Source organism: Hemitrygon akajei, chromosome 5 (assembly GCF_048418815.1).
Source record: "Hemitrygon akajei chromosome 5, sHemAka1.3, whole genome shotgun sequence".
NCBI classification, from domain to species: Eukaryota; Metazoa; Chordata; class Chondrichthyes; order Myliobatiformes; family Dasyatidae; genus Hemitrygon; species Hemitrygon akajei.
Genome location: NC_133128.1, coordinates 173,614,684 through 173,630,389, shown reverse-complemented (window position 1 = coordinate 173,630,389; position 15,706 = coordinate 173,614,684). Strand labels below are relative to the sequence as shown.

The 15,706-nt window shown below is 40.7% G+C and overlaps 1 protein-coding gene across 1 annotated transcript in view; it reads left to right on the top strand.

Moving 5' to 3' along the window:
* Positions 1-15,706, top strand: part of fastkd1 (FAST kinase domains 1) — a 69,775-nt gene that overhangs the window by 5,190 nt on the left and 48,879 nt on the right. Inside the window, exons 2-3 of the mRNA XM_073047241.1 lie at positions 5,518-6,031; positions 13,897-13,965. Of these exons, the coding sequence (XP_072903342.1) occupies positions 5,682-6,031; positions 13,897-13,965 (419 nt within the window). The 5' untranslated portion in view covers positions 5,518-5,681. The remainder of the gene's footprint in view (positions 1-5,517; positions 6,032-13,896; positions 13,966-15,706) is intronic.

Here is a 15,706-nt window from a genome sequence, read left to right as displayed (position 1 = left end):
AGCCCTCCAACATTAACGTTGGTCCATTACCAAACAAGCCCTCCAACATTAATCTTGGTCCATTTAAGAGTGAAATTGTACGAGCAGTCTTAAAATATTTATAAGGAGGAGTGACAGAGTAGGTATGAAGGGCCAAATGACCTACTCCTATTCCCTTGTATTTACTGTTTCAAGCTTGTGTATATTTCTATTATAATTGGACCTGACCATTGCAGTGCTATAGAGAAGGAAATCCCATCATAATAAACATGACTTCTTTCAAAAATTTTGGGCTTATTCAAACACTTATCCAGTTCTGATGACTTGCTATTATTTGTTAGCTCCCACTCTGATAACACTTCATTAAAATTCTTATCCTTGCTTTTATATAATCCATTCCTTATCTCTATAAATCCCTTAAGCCTCACAAAATGGGATTTAGTGGTATAGTGGTTAAATTGTTGGATTAATAGACAGAGTTTAGGATCATTGATGCAGACACACATTCAAAAACTGCTATGGTAACAAAATTTTATGAAAGTAGTAAAAATAGATCTGTGAAGAAAATCTTTCTTGATGAAGTGTCTTGGCCTGAAACATCAACTGTTTTCTTCATTTCCATAGATGCTACCTGACCCGCTGAGTTCCTCCAGCGTTTTGAGTGTGTTGCTCTGGATTTCCAGCATCTGCAGTCTTGTGTGTCTGTGAAGAAAATACCAGAATGAAATTACTAGATTGTTGTAAAAATTCACAATCCTTTTCTGAACCACGCTATCTCCATCTCAAGGTTTAGGTTAGCTACCAGTATTTTTCATAAGACCATGGGCTCCTCCCTTCTATTGTTAAGCATTCCATTCTACTCCCAGTTTCTCCATCTCCAAAGTATCAGCTACATGATCAGACTATTCACACTAGTGCCTGTTAAGATGTCCTCCTTTTCCCTTAACCATGGTTTTCCTTCTACCATCGTTGATGGGTACTCAACTGTATCCCTTCTAGGGTTCTCATCTTTTTTTCTTTCATCTCTCTATTCCTAACCAGCAGTAGGATAGGTTTCACCCCACCCACCACTGTATTCAGTGGATGATTTCCATCATTTCTCATCTTCCATCTTCCCACTTTAAGGGGACCTGTTTTGTCCCTAGCCAAATCTCTTCGGATTTTTGTTGACCCTGCCATATCCTCTTTTCCCCTCCCGATTTTCCTCATGAGTGCTCCTAACCTAGTCATGGTTCCTGATTACCTAAACCCACTACATACCTCCTTTTTCTTGACCAGAAGCTCAATAGTTCATCATTCTTGACCTTCACTCTACCAGATCCTACCCTGGTTTTGGACTGTAACCTATGGACCCATCCTGACTTTCTCTATAACAATTTTAAAACTGATAGAATTAGGGCACTGGACCCAGAGTGGCCCTTAACCAACACTTCAGTCACTTGCCCTCTCTCATTTCTGATCTAATGTTACACCCTCTTTTAACAGAGCCCTTTATATATTAATTAAGATAAACGTGTCCAGAAAGTTAATGCTTAAGCCTTTTGCCCTATGGGTGTCCCAGTCAATATTAGAGAAATTAAAATCTCCCACAAATATTATCTACTATTCTTAAAATTATCTGCAATCTCTCGACACATCTGCTCCTCCATAACTCCTGACTATTGGAGGTCTTTAATACAGTCCCATCAAAGTTACCGTCCCCTTCTTGTTTTGAGTTCTATCCTTATAGCCTCAATGGATGATCCCCAGGAATATCCTCTCTAAGCACTGTTGTTATGTCCTCCCTCATTAAAGGTAACTCCCCCTCCTGTCTTACTTGTACCTCTCATACTTATAGCATCTGTATCCAATGATTGCCTTTCTAGATGATAGTGTACAAGATGCTGTTTTGTTTCATTACTGCCACTTTTTATTTGTACCATCACCACTCGACTTCTGCTGTTTCATCACGATCCCCGATCTTCCCTTTTATTTTGTTTTTATTATCCCTCTTTTTAAAGGAAACAAATTAAAGTCAAGTTGAGTCACTTTTTATTGTAATTTCAACCATAACTGCTGGTACAGTACACAGTAAAAACAAAACATTGTTTTTCAGGACTATGGTGCTACAAGAAACAATATAAAAACTAGACTGAACTACATAAAACAACACAAAAACTACACTAGACTACAGACCTACCCAGGACTGCATAAAGTGCACAAAACAGTGCAGGCATTACAATAAATAATAAACAAGACAATAGGCACAGTAGAGGGCAGTAAGTTAGTGTCAGTCCAGACTCTGGGTATTGAGGAGTCTGATGGCTTCGGGGATGAAACTGTTACATAATCTGGTCGTGAGAACCTGAATGCTTCGGTGCCTTTTCCCAGATGGCAGGAGGGTGAAGAGTTTGCTTTGCAAATGCAGTGTGTAGTGTAAATGTCTGTAATGGCGGGAAGAGAGACCCCAATGATCTTCTTAGCTGACCTCACTATCCGCTGCAGGGTGTTGCGATCCAAGATGGTGCAATTTCCGAACCAGGCAGTGATGCATCTGCTCAGGATGCTTTTAATACAACCTCTGTAGAATGTGATGAGGATGGGGGGTGGGAGATGGACTTTCCTCAGCCTTCGCAGAAAGTAGAGCCGCTATTGGGCTTTCTTTGCTATGGAGCTGGTGTTGAGGGACCAGGTGAGATTCTCTGCCAGGTGAACACCAAGAAATTTGGTGCTCTTAACGATCTCTACCAAGGAGCCGTCGATGTTCAGCGGAGAGTGGTCGCTGCATGCCTTCCTGAAGTCAACAACCATCTCTTTTGTTCACATTCAGAGACAGGTTGTTGGCTTTGCACCAGTCTGTTAGCCGCTGCACCTCCTCTCTGTGTGATGACTCATCATTCTTGCTGATGAGACCCACCCACCACGGTCGGGTCATCGGTGAACCTGATGATGTGGTTTGAGCTGTGTTATGCAGCAACATCATGGGTCAGCAAAGTGAAGAGCAGTGGACTGAGCACACAGCCCTGGGGGGCCCCCGTGCTCAGTGTGATGGTGTTGGAGATGCTGCTTCTGATCTGGACTGACCGAGGTCTCCCAGTCAGGAAGTCTAGTATCCAGTTGCAGAGGGAAATGTTCTGGCCTAGTAGGCTCAGCTTTCCAATCAGTTTCTGAGGAATGATTGTGTTGAATGCTGAACTGAAGTCTATGAACAGCTTTCAAATGTACGTGTCTTTTTTGTCCAGGTGGGTTAGGGCCAGGTGGAGGGTGAGGGCAATGGCGTTGTCTGTTGAACGGTTGGGACGGTACGCGAACTGCAGGGGGTCCAGTGAGGGGGGCAGCAGGGTCTTGACGTGCCTCTCGAAACACTTCATGATGGTGGATGTGAGTGCAACGGGACAGTAGTCACTGGGGCAGGACACTGAAGACTTCTTTGGCACGGGGATGATGGTGGCGGCCTTGAGGCACATTGGAACGACAGCGCTGCTCAGGGAGATGGTGAAGATGTCAGTGAGAACATCTGCTAGCTGGTCTGCACATCCTCTAAGCACCTTGCCAGGAACATTGTCTGGTCCAGCAGCCTGCACAGGGTTCTCTTCACATCGGCCACGGTGAAGCAGAGCACCTGGTCATTTGGAGGAGGGGTGAACTTGCTCGCTGCCATATCATTTTCCGCCTCAAAAGGAGCGTAGAAGTTGTTCAGTGCATCTGGGAGAGAGGCATCACCCGCACGGTCAGGTGATGTTGTCCTGTAGTTGGTGATGTCCTGAATACCTTTCCACATGTGCCGCATGTCGCCGCAGTCCTGGAAGTGGCTGTGGATTCGTGGGGTGTGTGCACGCTTTGCCTCTCTGTTGGCCCGGGACAGTTTGGCCCTCACTGTTGTTAGGGCTGCCTTGTCGCCTGCTCTGAAGGCGGAGTCACGGGTCCTCAGCAGTGCACACACCTCCGCGGTCATCCATGACTTCTGGTTAGCACATGTAGTGATGGTCTTGGACACAGGAACGTCATCAATGCACTTGCTGATGTAGCTAGTCACTGATGCTGTGTACTCCTCTAAGTTGGTAGAGTTGCCACCGGTTGCAGCCTCTCTGAACATGTGCCAGTCAGTGTGCTCAAAGCAGTCTTGAAGAGCAGAGATGACTCCTGCTGGCCAGGTTTTCACCGGCTTCTGAACTGGTCTGGAGCGCCTGACGAGTGGTCTGTATGCTGGGATTAGCATAACAGATGTGGTCTGAGTAACTGAGGTGGGGGAGGGGCTCCACCCAGTATACATCGGGAATATTTGTATCAACAAGGTCCAACGCATTTTCCCTTCCATGTTCTGATGGAATCTGGGGAGCACTGACTTGAGGTTCGAGTGGTTAAAATCTCCAGCGACAATAAACAGTCCATCATGGTGTGTGTTCTGCAGTTCGTTAATAGCCCCATACAGTTCTCAGAGCGCCTCCTTAGCATTAGCGCTGGGGGGAATGTAGATGCCGGCTATGAGGACAGTGGTGAATTCTTGTGGTAAATAAAATAGTCTGCATCTAACAGTCACAAACTTCACTAGTGATGAGCAGTATCTGGAAACCGGCACAGAGTTCTTGCACCATTCCATATTGATGTAAACACACAAACCACCACAAACACTCAGCAGGTTGGGTAGCATTGGTAGAAGAAATGCTTTGGGTTAAATGCTGTGTCAGAAATAGTGGATCTAAGTCAAATCGTTAACTCTGGTTTCATTTCCACACTTGCTGCATGGCCCATTGACTGTTTCAAGTATTTTCTGTTTTTAATTCAGGTTTGCAGCATAGTTAGTGTTCTTTTTTTCTTCCTCAATTATCTTGTTTCGCCTTTGATAAATTTAAGGCTTGAACTACTTTCAGTTCTGATGGAAAGTGATTGACTAGGCAAAATGCTGGCTGACCTGCTGGATATTTCCTGCAGATCCTATCACTTTTCTTGTTATACACTTCATCTTGGAAATTATGGAGGAAGAATATAGTTACTTAGTGTCAATAGCAATAATAAACTGTATTTACATACTTCTGTAAAGATCATGGCAAATACAAAGATAATCAAAACTAGGAAACCGGTCTTCTCAATGTTTGGTGTTCGCGATGAATGGTTATTTTGAGTTAAATTTCTTTTAAGATTGAACTGCATGATGACTGAAGGGTATTCTGGACAACTATCTGGTCTTTGTGAATCTGTAAGTCTATCACTAAAGTGATTAAACTTTTGTACATCTTAAACTACCGACAGCTGGCGGGTGGTGTAGTGGCATCCACACTGAACTTCAAGGTGAGTGGTGCAGGGTTTGAATCCAGCTGGCTCCTTTGCACTCTTTCAATCTGTACAGGGTTGAGCATTGAGTTAGGAACTTCGGCCTCGTAAAAAAAACAACAGACAAAAGTGATTTTTTAAAATGGCAAAGTTTCTGTCTGATGTGCCACAAGGCACAGAAAGGAACAGCAACAAACTAATATTTGATTTTAGCTCAGTATAATTTAGAGTTGCACAAAATTATTATTGTCACTTAACTGGCACTTTTCTTTTTTTTTCCCCCCACAGATAATGCGGAGATTCTATATGGTCTTTGAGGAATGTGCCTTTACTGGAATAAGAGAAATGCATTTTCAGTACACCCAAGAAACCTTCTGATAGTTAATTTTGAAATTTGAAAATTTTCAAAAATTTTGAAAGAAGAAAGATGTACTTTTAGATTGGGGAAAATCATGTTTCCATTAAAAATGCTTAGGTTGAAGCGTATTTGCTACCTCTCAATGAAATTCTATCACTCAGGAGTTAAGGGGAGTGATTTTTTAATGTATCATTTAGGCAACTGCTCAAATGAGGATCAAGTATTTGATCTTGTAGACAAGAACAAAGCCAAGCTTGCAGTGATGCATGTGGGTAGTGCAATAAACCTACTCTGGCAATTTCAAAAGGAAAAGCCACAGATGCTAAGGAGTATAGATTACATCAGAAATCATTCACAGTTCATGGTTCTTCGTGTGCTAGCTGAAAACAAGATTGACCAGATGGATGATGAAATGCTGGTGGATACGTTGTACAATGCACTGAGGTAACTATAGCCACTGAGAATGTTTAATTTCTAGAAACAACAAAAGTCCTTAAAGGAGGGCAATTAATTTTACATGTATTGTTCCAATTGCAATTGGAGCACTGTGTATATATTTCATTTCTTTGCTTAAGGAGGGATGTACTTGCCATCAAAGGGAGTGCAACAAAGATTCACTAGACTAGTTAGAGGGATGGTAGATTTACTGTGTTTGCAAAGATTGAGTAGATTGGGACTGTATTCTTTGGAGTTTTAAAAAAAAAGAAAATCTCATTAAATACAGAATTCTTGGTTAATAGGCTTAATGCAGAGAAGCTGATTCCCCCAAATGAAGAGCCTAGAACCAGGGATACAGTTTGAGACTAAGAAATAGGCTGTTTAGGCCTGAGATGAGAAATTCTGCTCTAGTGGTGAGCTTTCTGGAATTCTCAACCCTGGAGACCTTTGGAGTTTTAGACATTGTGCATATTCATAAAGCAGACTGATAAATTTAACATAGAACAATACAACACAGAGTTGGCCCTTCAGCCCACAATGTTGCACCAACTTTTGAACATGTTTGATGTAACCCTTCCCTCCCACATAAGCCTCCATTTTTCTTTTATCCGTGTACCTATCTAAGTGTCTGTTAAATGCCCCTTACCTCTACCACCACCTGTCAGTGCATTACACACATGTACCATTCTGTGTATATTAAACAAAACAAACAAAAAAAAGCTTGCCTCTGTCATCTGCCTATACTTTCCTCCCAACATTTTAAAGTAATATACCCTTGTATTAGCCATTTTTGCCTTGGTATGATGTCTCTGGCTATCCACTCAATCAATGCCTCTTTTCATCTTGTACATCTCTATCAAGTTATCGCTTGTACTTCTCTGCAAAGCGAAAAAGCCTAGTTTACTCAAACTATGCTTATAAGACGTGCTTTCTAATCTAAGCATCATTATGATGACTGTCCTCTACATCCTTTCCAAAGCTTCAACATCCTTCCTATAATGAGGTGACCGGAACTGGACACAATACTTGAAGTGTGTTTTAACCAGGGTTTTGTAGAGCTATGCTACCTTGTTGCTCTTGAACTCAATCCCCCATCTCATGAAGGCCAACACACTATATGCCTTCTTAACCATCCTATCAACTTATGCAGACGTGACCCCTAAAATCCCTCTTTTCCTCAGCAGTATTAATCCTGCCATTAACCATGTGTTTTGCCTTTAAATTTGATCTTCCAAAATGAATCACTTCACATTTTTCTGGGTTGAACTCTTCTGCCTCTTCTCAGTCCAGCTCTGCATCCTATTAATTTCCTGTTGTAACACTCGACAACCTTCTGCACTATCCACAACACCAAAAACTTTCACTTCATCTGCAAACTTACTAACCCACCCTTTTCCACTTCCTCATCCAAATCATTTATAAAAATCACAAGATCAGAAGTCCCAGAACAGATCCCTACAGAACACCACTGGCCACCAACCTCCAGGCAGAATATGTACCATCTACTACCACCCTCTGCCTTCTGTGGGCAAGTCATTTCTGAATCCATGCCACCAAGTTTCCCCTACTTTCTAAATGAACCTACCATGAGGGAGCTTGTCAAATACCTTAATAAAATCTGAATACACCACATCTACTCCTCTGTCTTTGATACGTTTTGTTACTTCCTCAAAGAATTCTGTCAGACTCATGAAGAACAACCTGCCCCTCACAATGCTCTCTTGACTATTCCTAATCAGACTATGCTTCTCCAATTTCTTGAACATCCTGTCTCCAAAAATGTTCTCCAGTAGATTGCCCACCACTGATATAAGACTCACTGGCTTATAATTCCTAAGGTTATCCCTTATTACCTTTCTTAAACAAAAGAATAACATTTGCCACCAGGAAATCTGCTGGGACTGCTCCAGTAGCCAGTGAGCACAAAGATAATCACCAATGGCACACTCTTCCATCGCTTCCCTTAGTAACCAGAGGTATACCGGGACATTAGGGGAATCAATGATTTTGGGAGAGCACTAGAAAACGGTGAAAGATATCTCGGGGAAATACACGGCAGAAATATGTTCAGGAAACATTTGCATGATATTCTGTATAAGTATGCTCCATTTGAGGTAGGGTAAAAGAACCATGATGTACAAAGAACGTAGGAAATCTAGTTAAGAAAAAAAGAAAAGCTTACAAAAGGTTCAAGAAACTAGGTACTGTTAGAGCACTAGAAAATTACAAGGTTGCCAGGAAGGAGTTTAAGAATGAAATTAGGAGAGCTGGAAGGGGCCATGAGAAGGCCTTGGCGAGCAGGATTAAGGAAAACCCCAAGGCATTCTAGAAGTATGGGAAGAGCAAGTGGATGAGCTGTGTGGGAACAGGACCAATCAGGTGCAATAGTGGCAATGTGTGCATGGAGTTGGAGGAGCTAGTGGAGGTACTTAATGATTTCAACAGGGAAATTGGCAATTGTGGGGATGACTTAAAGCAGAATGAAATGCTTGAGCATGTAGACATTAAGAAAGAAGATGTACTGGAACTTCTGAAAAGCTTTGTTAGTTAAGTCACCAGGTCTGGATGAGATAGACCCCAGGCTGCTATGGGAAGTAAGGGAGGAGATTGCTGAGCCTCTGGTGATGATCTTGCATCGTCAATAGGGATGGGAAAAATACCGGTGGATTGGAGGGTTGCAAATGTTGTTGCCTTGTTCAAGAAAGGAAGTAGAGATAACCCAGGTAATTATAGACTAGTGAGTTTTACTTCAGTAGTGGGCAAGTTGTTGAAGATCTAGAGAGGCAGGATTTATGAGCATTTGGAGAGACATAATCTGATTAGGGATAGTCAGCATGGCGTTGACAAGAGCAGGTCATGCCTTACGAGCCTAATTTGAATTCTTTGAGGATGTAATAAAACATATTGATGAAGACAGAGTAGTGGATGCAGTGTAATTAGATTTCAGAAAGGCATTTGATAAAGTTCTCCATGCAAGGCTCATTCAGAAAGTAAGGAGACATGGGATCCAAGGAGACCTTGCTTTGTGAATCCAGAATTGGCTTTGCCCACAGAAGGCAAAGAGTGTTTGTAGATGGTTCATATTCTGCATGGATGTCATTGACCAGTGGTGTTCCACAAGGATCTGTTCTGGCACTCTCGTCTTTGTGATTTTTATAAATGATGTGAATGAGGAAGTAGAAGATTTTTGTTAGTAAGTTTGCTGATGACACAAAGGTTGGGAGTGCTGTTGATAGTCTGGAGGGTTGTCAAAGGTTACAGTGGGACATTGATAGAATGCAGAACTGGGCTGAGAAATGGCAGATGGAGTTCAACCCAGATAAGTGTGAAGTGGTTCATTTTGGTAGGTCAAATTTGAAGACAGAATATAATATTCATGGTAAGAGTCTTGACAGTGTGGAGGATTAGAGAGATCTTGGGGGCTGTATTCATAGGACACTTAAAGCTGCTGCGCAGGTTGACGGTGTTGTCAAGAAGGCATATGGTGTGTTGGCCTTCATCAGCTGTGGGATTGAGTTCAAGAGCCGTGAGGTAATATTACAGCTATATAAGACCTTAGTTAGACCCCACTTGGAATACTGTGTTCAGTTTGGTCACCTCACTACAGGAAGGATGTGGATACTATAGAGTGCAGAGGAGATTTACAAGGATGTTCCCTGGATTGAAGAGTGTGCCTTATGAGAATAGGTTGAGTGAACTTGGCCTTTTCTCCTTGGAGTGACAGAGGATGGGAGGTGTGCCGATAGAGGTGTATAAGATGATGAGAGGCATTGATCGTGTAGATAGCTGAAATGACTAACATGAGGGTGCATAGTTTTAAGGTGTTTGGAAGTAGATACAGGGGGGTATGAGGGGTCAGTTTTTCACACAGAGAGTGGAGAGTGCATGGAATGCACTGCTAGTTATGATAGTAGACAGGGTCTTTTAAGTGACTCTTAGATAGCTACATGGAGCTTAGAAAAATAGAGGGCTATGCGGTAGGGAAATTCTGGGCAGTTTCTAGAGTAGGTTACATCGTTGGCACAGTATTGTGAGCCGAAGGGCCTGTAATATGCAGTAGATTTTTATGTTCTATAAGCCATGTGCTGTCGATTTCTATGTTCTATAAGCTATATTCCTACAACTATTAATGTTTCTTATTTATCAGTTTTTTGATAATATACAAGATGTCAGCTTCTTAATAAGTTCAACATTAATTCTTGAGAGAAAAAAGTAACATTTCAGATAATGAACTATTTAGCATAAACAAATGTTAATTGTTTCACTTTCCAGAGAAGCTGACCATTTGCAGCATTTTCTATAGTTATTTTAGTGCAGTATTTTTCTAGGTACTGTTTGAAGTGTGTGTTGTTCAAAGTGTATGATATTTTGTTTATAAAATGGCTGAGACAAGTATGAGATAAAGAACAAAATTAAAACTAGAAAGAAAGTTAAAAACTTGAAGTTGTAGAGTCTGCTTGAAGATGACCTTACTTTTGGATACTAGACATTCCCATAGATAGATAGATAGATACTTTACTCATCCCCATGGGGAAATTCAACATTTTTTCCAATGTCCCATACACTTATTGTAGCAAAACTAATTACATACAATACTTAACTCAGTAAAAATATGATATGCATCTAAAATCACCCTCTCAAAAAGCATTAATAATAGCTTTTAAAAAGTTCTTAAGTAGTTTACTTAAATACATTGAGTCCTAACCCCGGCACTTAACATATCTTACTCCTGGCGGTTGTATTGTAAAGCCGAATGGCATTGGGGAGTATTGATCTCTTCATCCTGTCTGAGGAGCATTGCATCGATAGCAACCTGTCGCTGAAACTGCTTCTCTGTCTCTGGATGGTGCTATGTAGAGGATGTTCAGGGTTTTCCATAATTGACCGTAGCCTACTCAGCGCCCTTCGCTCTGCTACCGATGTTATACTCTCCAGTACTTTGCCCACGACAGAGCCCTCCTTCCTTACCAGCTTATTAAGACGTGAGGCGTCCCTCTTCTTAATGCTGCCTCCCCAACACGCCACCACAAAGAAGAGGGCGCTCTCCACAACTGACCTATAGAACATCTTCAGCATCTCACTACAAACATTGAATGACGCCAACCTTCTAAGGAAGTACAGTCGACTCTGTGCCTTCCTGCACAAGGCATCTGTGTTGGCAGTCCAGTCTAGCTTCTCGTCTAACTGTACTCCCAGATACTTGTAGGTCTTAACCTGCTTCACACATTCTCCATTAATGATCACTGGCTCCATATGAGGCCTAGATCTCCTAAAGTCCACCACCATCTCCTTGGTCTTGGTGATATTGAGACGCAGGTAGTTTGAGTTGCGCCATATCACAAAGTCCTGTATCAGTTTCCTATACTCTTCCTCCTGTCCATTCCTGACACACCCCATAGATGCTGATAGATAGAAAGCCTGGGACAGGTGCTCCCCCGAATGTGGCAAGGTTCTGTTACCATGAACTGTTTGTCACCCTAGTATTACAGTCGGCCCTCCTTATCCGTGAATTCTGCATGTGCGGATTCAACCAACCGCAAATCGCGACAACCCAGAAGTGCTCTTCCAGCACTTGTTGTTCGGGCATGTACAGACTTTTTTTCTTGTCATTATTCCCTAAACAATGCAGTATAACAACTATTTTACATAGCATTTACATTGTATTAGGCATTATAAGTAATCAAGAGATGATTTAATGTATATGGGAGGATTGCGTGGGTTATCGTGGATCGGGATAAAAAAAAATCGGAAGTTCTCTTACTCAGTAAGTCGGAACAGGTACATCCAGTATTATTTAGTGTCAGTTAGTCAAACATTTGTCTTAGTATATAGTATATATTTTAGCTTTCTATGCATATAAAACACTTAAGAATGTATGTTAGCGCCGGGCTCAGGAACTTCTTCCTGAGTTTGATCCAGTGACAGACCGCTTTCAAGTGCGCTCTCCACCATGCCGGGTTGATGTGAGGATCAAAAACCCAAAACCCCAAAATCCAATAATTAAACCACTGCGTTGATTAGTAATAATTGTAGCTTTTATCCAAGCACAGCCTTTCTCTCTTTATCCATTAAAATTGTTCCAATCGTTGACCGACTGTAGCCTAATGCTTTTAACCGATGGCGTTTCACCTCTTTTCGATCGCTTTATTATTTCCACTTTATTTTCAATCGCGATCGTGATTATTTTCGTGAACAGGAACACTGTGGATTCAGATCTCTGCCGCTGGTTCCTAATGTCCACTGCACTGAGACAGGTTAAATAAGGTCTGGGGTTCCGCTGGGTCCTATGATCCACCGGATTGAGACAGGTTGAATAAGGGACTTGAGCATCCGCGAATTTTGGTATCCGCGAGGGGTCCCGGAACCAATCCCTCGTGGATAACGAGGGCTGACTGTACATGTCAGAAGTGCAACTACAAGCCAATTTTACCCACAGCAGAAGATGCCTGCAGCAGTAGTCAGCAAATCCATACCTCTGGTCTCCCAAATTCTCATATGTACCAATATTCATGTATGTGGTCAATATTCATAAGCTGTGGAGGACCTGTTTGAAAGGGGGAAATTGATTCCACAGAATGTGCTGATTCTTTGTGAACAGTTGCTTTCTTTGAGGTCAGTGACAAGTTACTGACAGCCTTGTTAGTAGCTTGGAGTGCAGTCCATGGCAAAGAAAATTGGAACACCGTCTCTAATCCACAAGGTGGATAAAATGGAAAGCTTTGAAGAAATGTATCTCAGAACTTGCACCACTATCAAAAATCCTTTCAATTTCAAGATTTGTAACCTCAATATTGCCTCCATTAGTTTGAATGTGATTCAAAAATTGATTTGTGTTTGGCCTAATACAATGTTATTCTGAGTGAGATATCTGAAACAGTCATGAGGGCTAATGGAAGTACCACATTGATTTTTGAATGGGACTATGTGAAGTTTTTGTTATCATGCTATTATGTGACTGCTTAAAATGTTTAATTGTTATTGGTGGGCATATTTTAATTTTTTTGGATTACCAAATCACATTATATCCCAATGTTAAAACCTGAGATGCAAGATAGTCCTCAGAGAACATACTCAGGATGTATGTACATGTAGCACTGTTTGCAAACCTGAATAGATAAAGGGTTCAGAAGGTTAAAAAAAAACTGCAAATGTTTGAAATCAGAAAAACTGAAAATATAAGAAATACTTGGGCACTAAGAAAACAAGCATCTTTTAAATTACAGAAATAGAGGGAAGGCGGAGAGGACAAAGAGAATGTTTGTGATATGGTAATGGCCTAGAGGATTCAGTGACACTTGTGCAGAGTTGTTAATTACATCTGATCTGTTTCAAGAGGTGTAAATACTATAAATGGTAGTAAATAAGAACAAAAGAGGAAGGGAAGAACAGTGCCAGAACAACGACAGAGAAAACAGCATTTGCTGGAGATGTCGGGGGGGGGGGGGGGGGGTGGAAAAAAGAGAATTTTGAAAAATACCCAGCATATCAAGGGACAGAGGAAAGCTGGCCAATTTAGACATAATTGTTGAATTCATTATTGAAACTAGGGTGTAGCAACAGCATACCTAAGAAGATAATTTTATTCTAGGCTTGATTGGCTACAATGGAGGTGTCTGAACAAGAACAACATGGAATTGCTAACTAAATCCTCCTAAGTAAATTGCAGAAATCAAACTTTAGGAGTTGTGTTTGAGCAATGTCAACAGCTTTCATAACCAATGCCACGTTTGCCCAGTATTTAAAAAATATAATTAAAATGTGGCTTGTAAATTTAGAGGGAGTCGAAGTAAGTTGAATCTGATCCTGTTAAATCAATATGGCTGAGAAGATAATGGTTCTAACCTGAAAATACATTTATGCATTTATTAAAGGTTGAAAATTGAACCGCATGATTCTCTTGTGCAACAACTTATGATCGAAGCACAGGGAAGAATTGAAAGGTAAATAAAGAAAATTTTGTTCTATAGATTATAATTTTAGTAGGATTTAACAACTTATTTTTAGGTTTTATATTCTAATGACTTGTAGTTAAATAGTCTTGTAGATTTTCCAATTGAAAACTGTTTAGCATTTTTATATAAACATATCTGAAGTTCAGTGTATTATTAATTATACCAATATCCATGTATATAATAATATTCTAATATTAAAATATTAATACCTAATTTACTTTTAGTTAATGTGATCAGTAATCTCAAGTTTTTAGTTTCCTTGTGTTCAAAACAATGTTTAACTAGAGGTAATAGTTACTTTATAAGGGACACCATGCATAAAATAGATCTCCATCATATACAATCCCATAAAAGATCTGAATTATCTCATTTAATCATCTTTGTCTTTGAGCTGCTGATTAGAGCCACTCCAAGGTTAATCATTGATTGCTACATCAGTTAAATCCAAATTTGTGAGTGTTGATTCGATTGAGTTGGACATTGATTAAACTATAAGGTTCAGTCCACCAATGACATAACATGTACTGTGTTTTAATTTTTACAACAAAACACAGAATTAAATGTTTTACTGTAAATTACTCTTTTTTTAGAACTGATGTTACGATTAGCAAAGCAGTATGAAAGCTCAGTATTTCTTTAATGTTACTGTTGTTGTCATCATCGATTTAACTGGATTCTGAAAACAAACACTTATTCCTCATTCACACTTTATTCATTCACGCACAAGGAGAACAGCAGAAGTCTGAACAGAGAAATGCTATTTTTATACAGAACTGGCTTGCACTTAGGAGTAGTAACTATTTGGTAAACCATGTGTGTTCAGATTCCTTACCTGCAAGATCAATCACCAATACTGATGTTAAAAATCAATAGAAATTACAAGATAACAACTGATGATACTTTGAAGTTAGTAAAATGATTGTCCTTTAGTCAGTGTGTGTGCCATTTGCACCATTCAGTAACATCCTTATCTTGCAAAAGAGGAGTAGCGAGGTAGTGTCAAACTCAGTGTAGTGTAGCGTTCATGACCATTCAGGCTACGTCCACACTAGACCGGATAATTTTGAAAACACCGGTTTCGCATAAAAATGATAAGCGTCCACACAAAGCATTTTTGAAAATACTTCTGTCCACATTAAAACGGATATTTTGGCGAATCTCCTCCTACTGCGCACGCGCAGGACACATCTACCGAAAACGAGCAACGTGTTTGGTGTCGAATCTCGCCGTGAAAGACTTGGTGCACGTTTGTCGAGTTACAGACTAGATAAACTTAAACGACAGACAGCTGTTGGCTCTTGCGCTGGAGGACTTAAAACAAAAAAAAACACCAAATACTGGAGCGTATGGAGGCAACCAACAGGGAGTTCACAGACAGTATGACCCGGCTGACAACGAACATTGAAAAACTGACTAACTGTATAAATGTATAACTGTTAAATGTATAAAACATGTCTGCATCAGTGTTGTCTTGTATTTCCATACAATGTTACATTAGGCTGTTACACATCTATTGTCAGAGAAGTACTTGCAGAAATAGGTAAACCACCTTCATACGAGCAAGACAGAAATCAGGGCAAAGTGAGTATACGTATTCAGTAAGTTATGGGTCAAAGTATTTGGTGAGTACATTTCTAACTCTTCTGGCTTCAGTCTCATTGCCATCTGTTCTGAAATTGTTAAGTTGCGTTCAGGAAAACAATGAGATGGCGCGCTGCTGTCACCATCT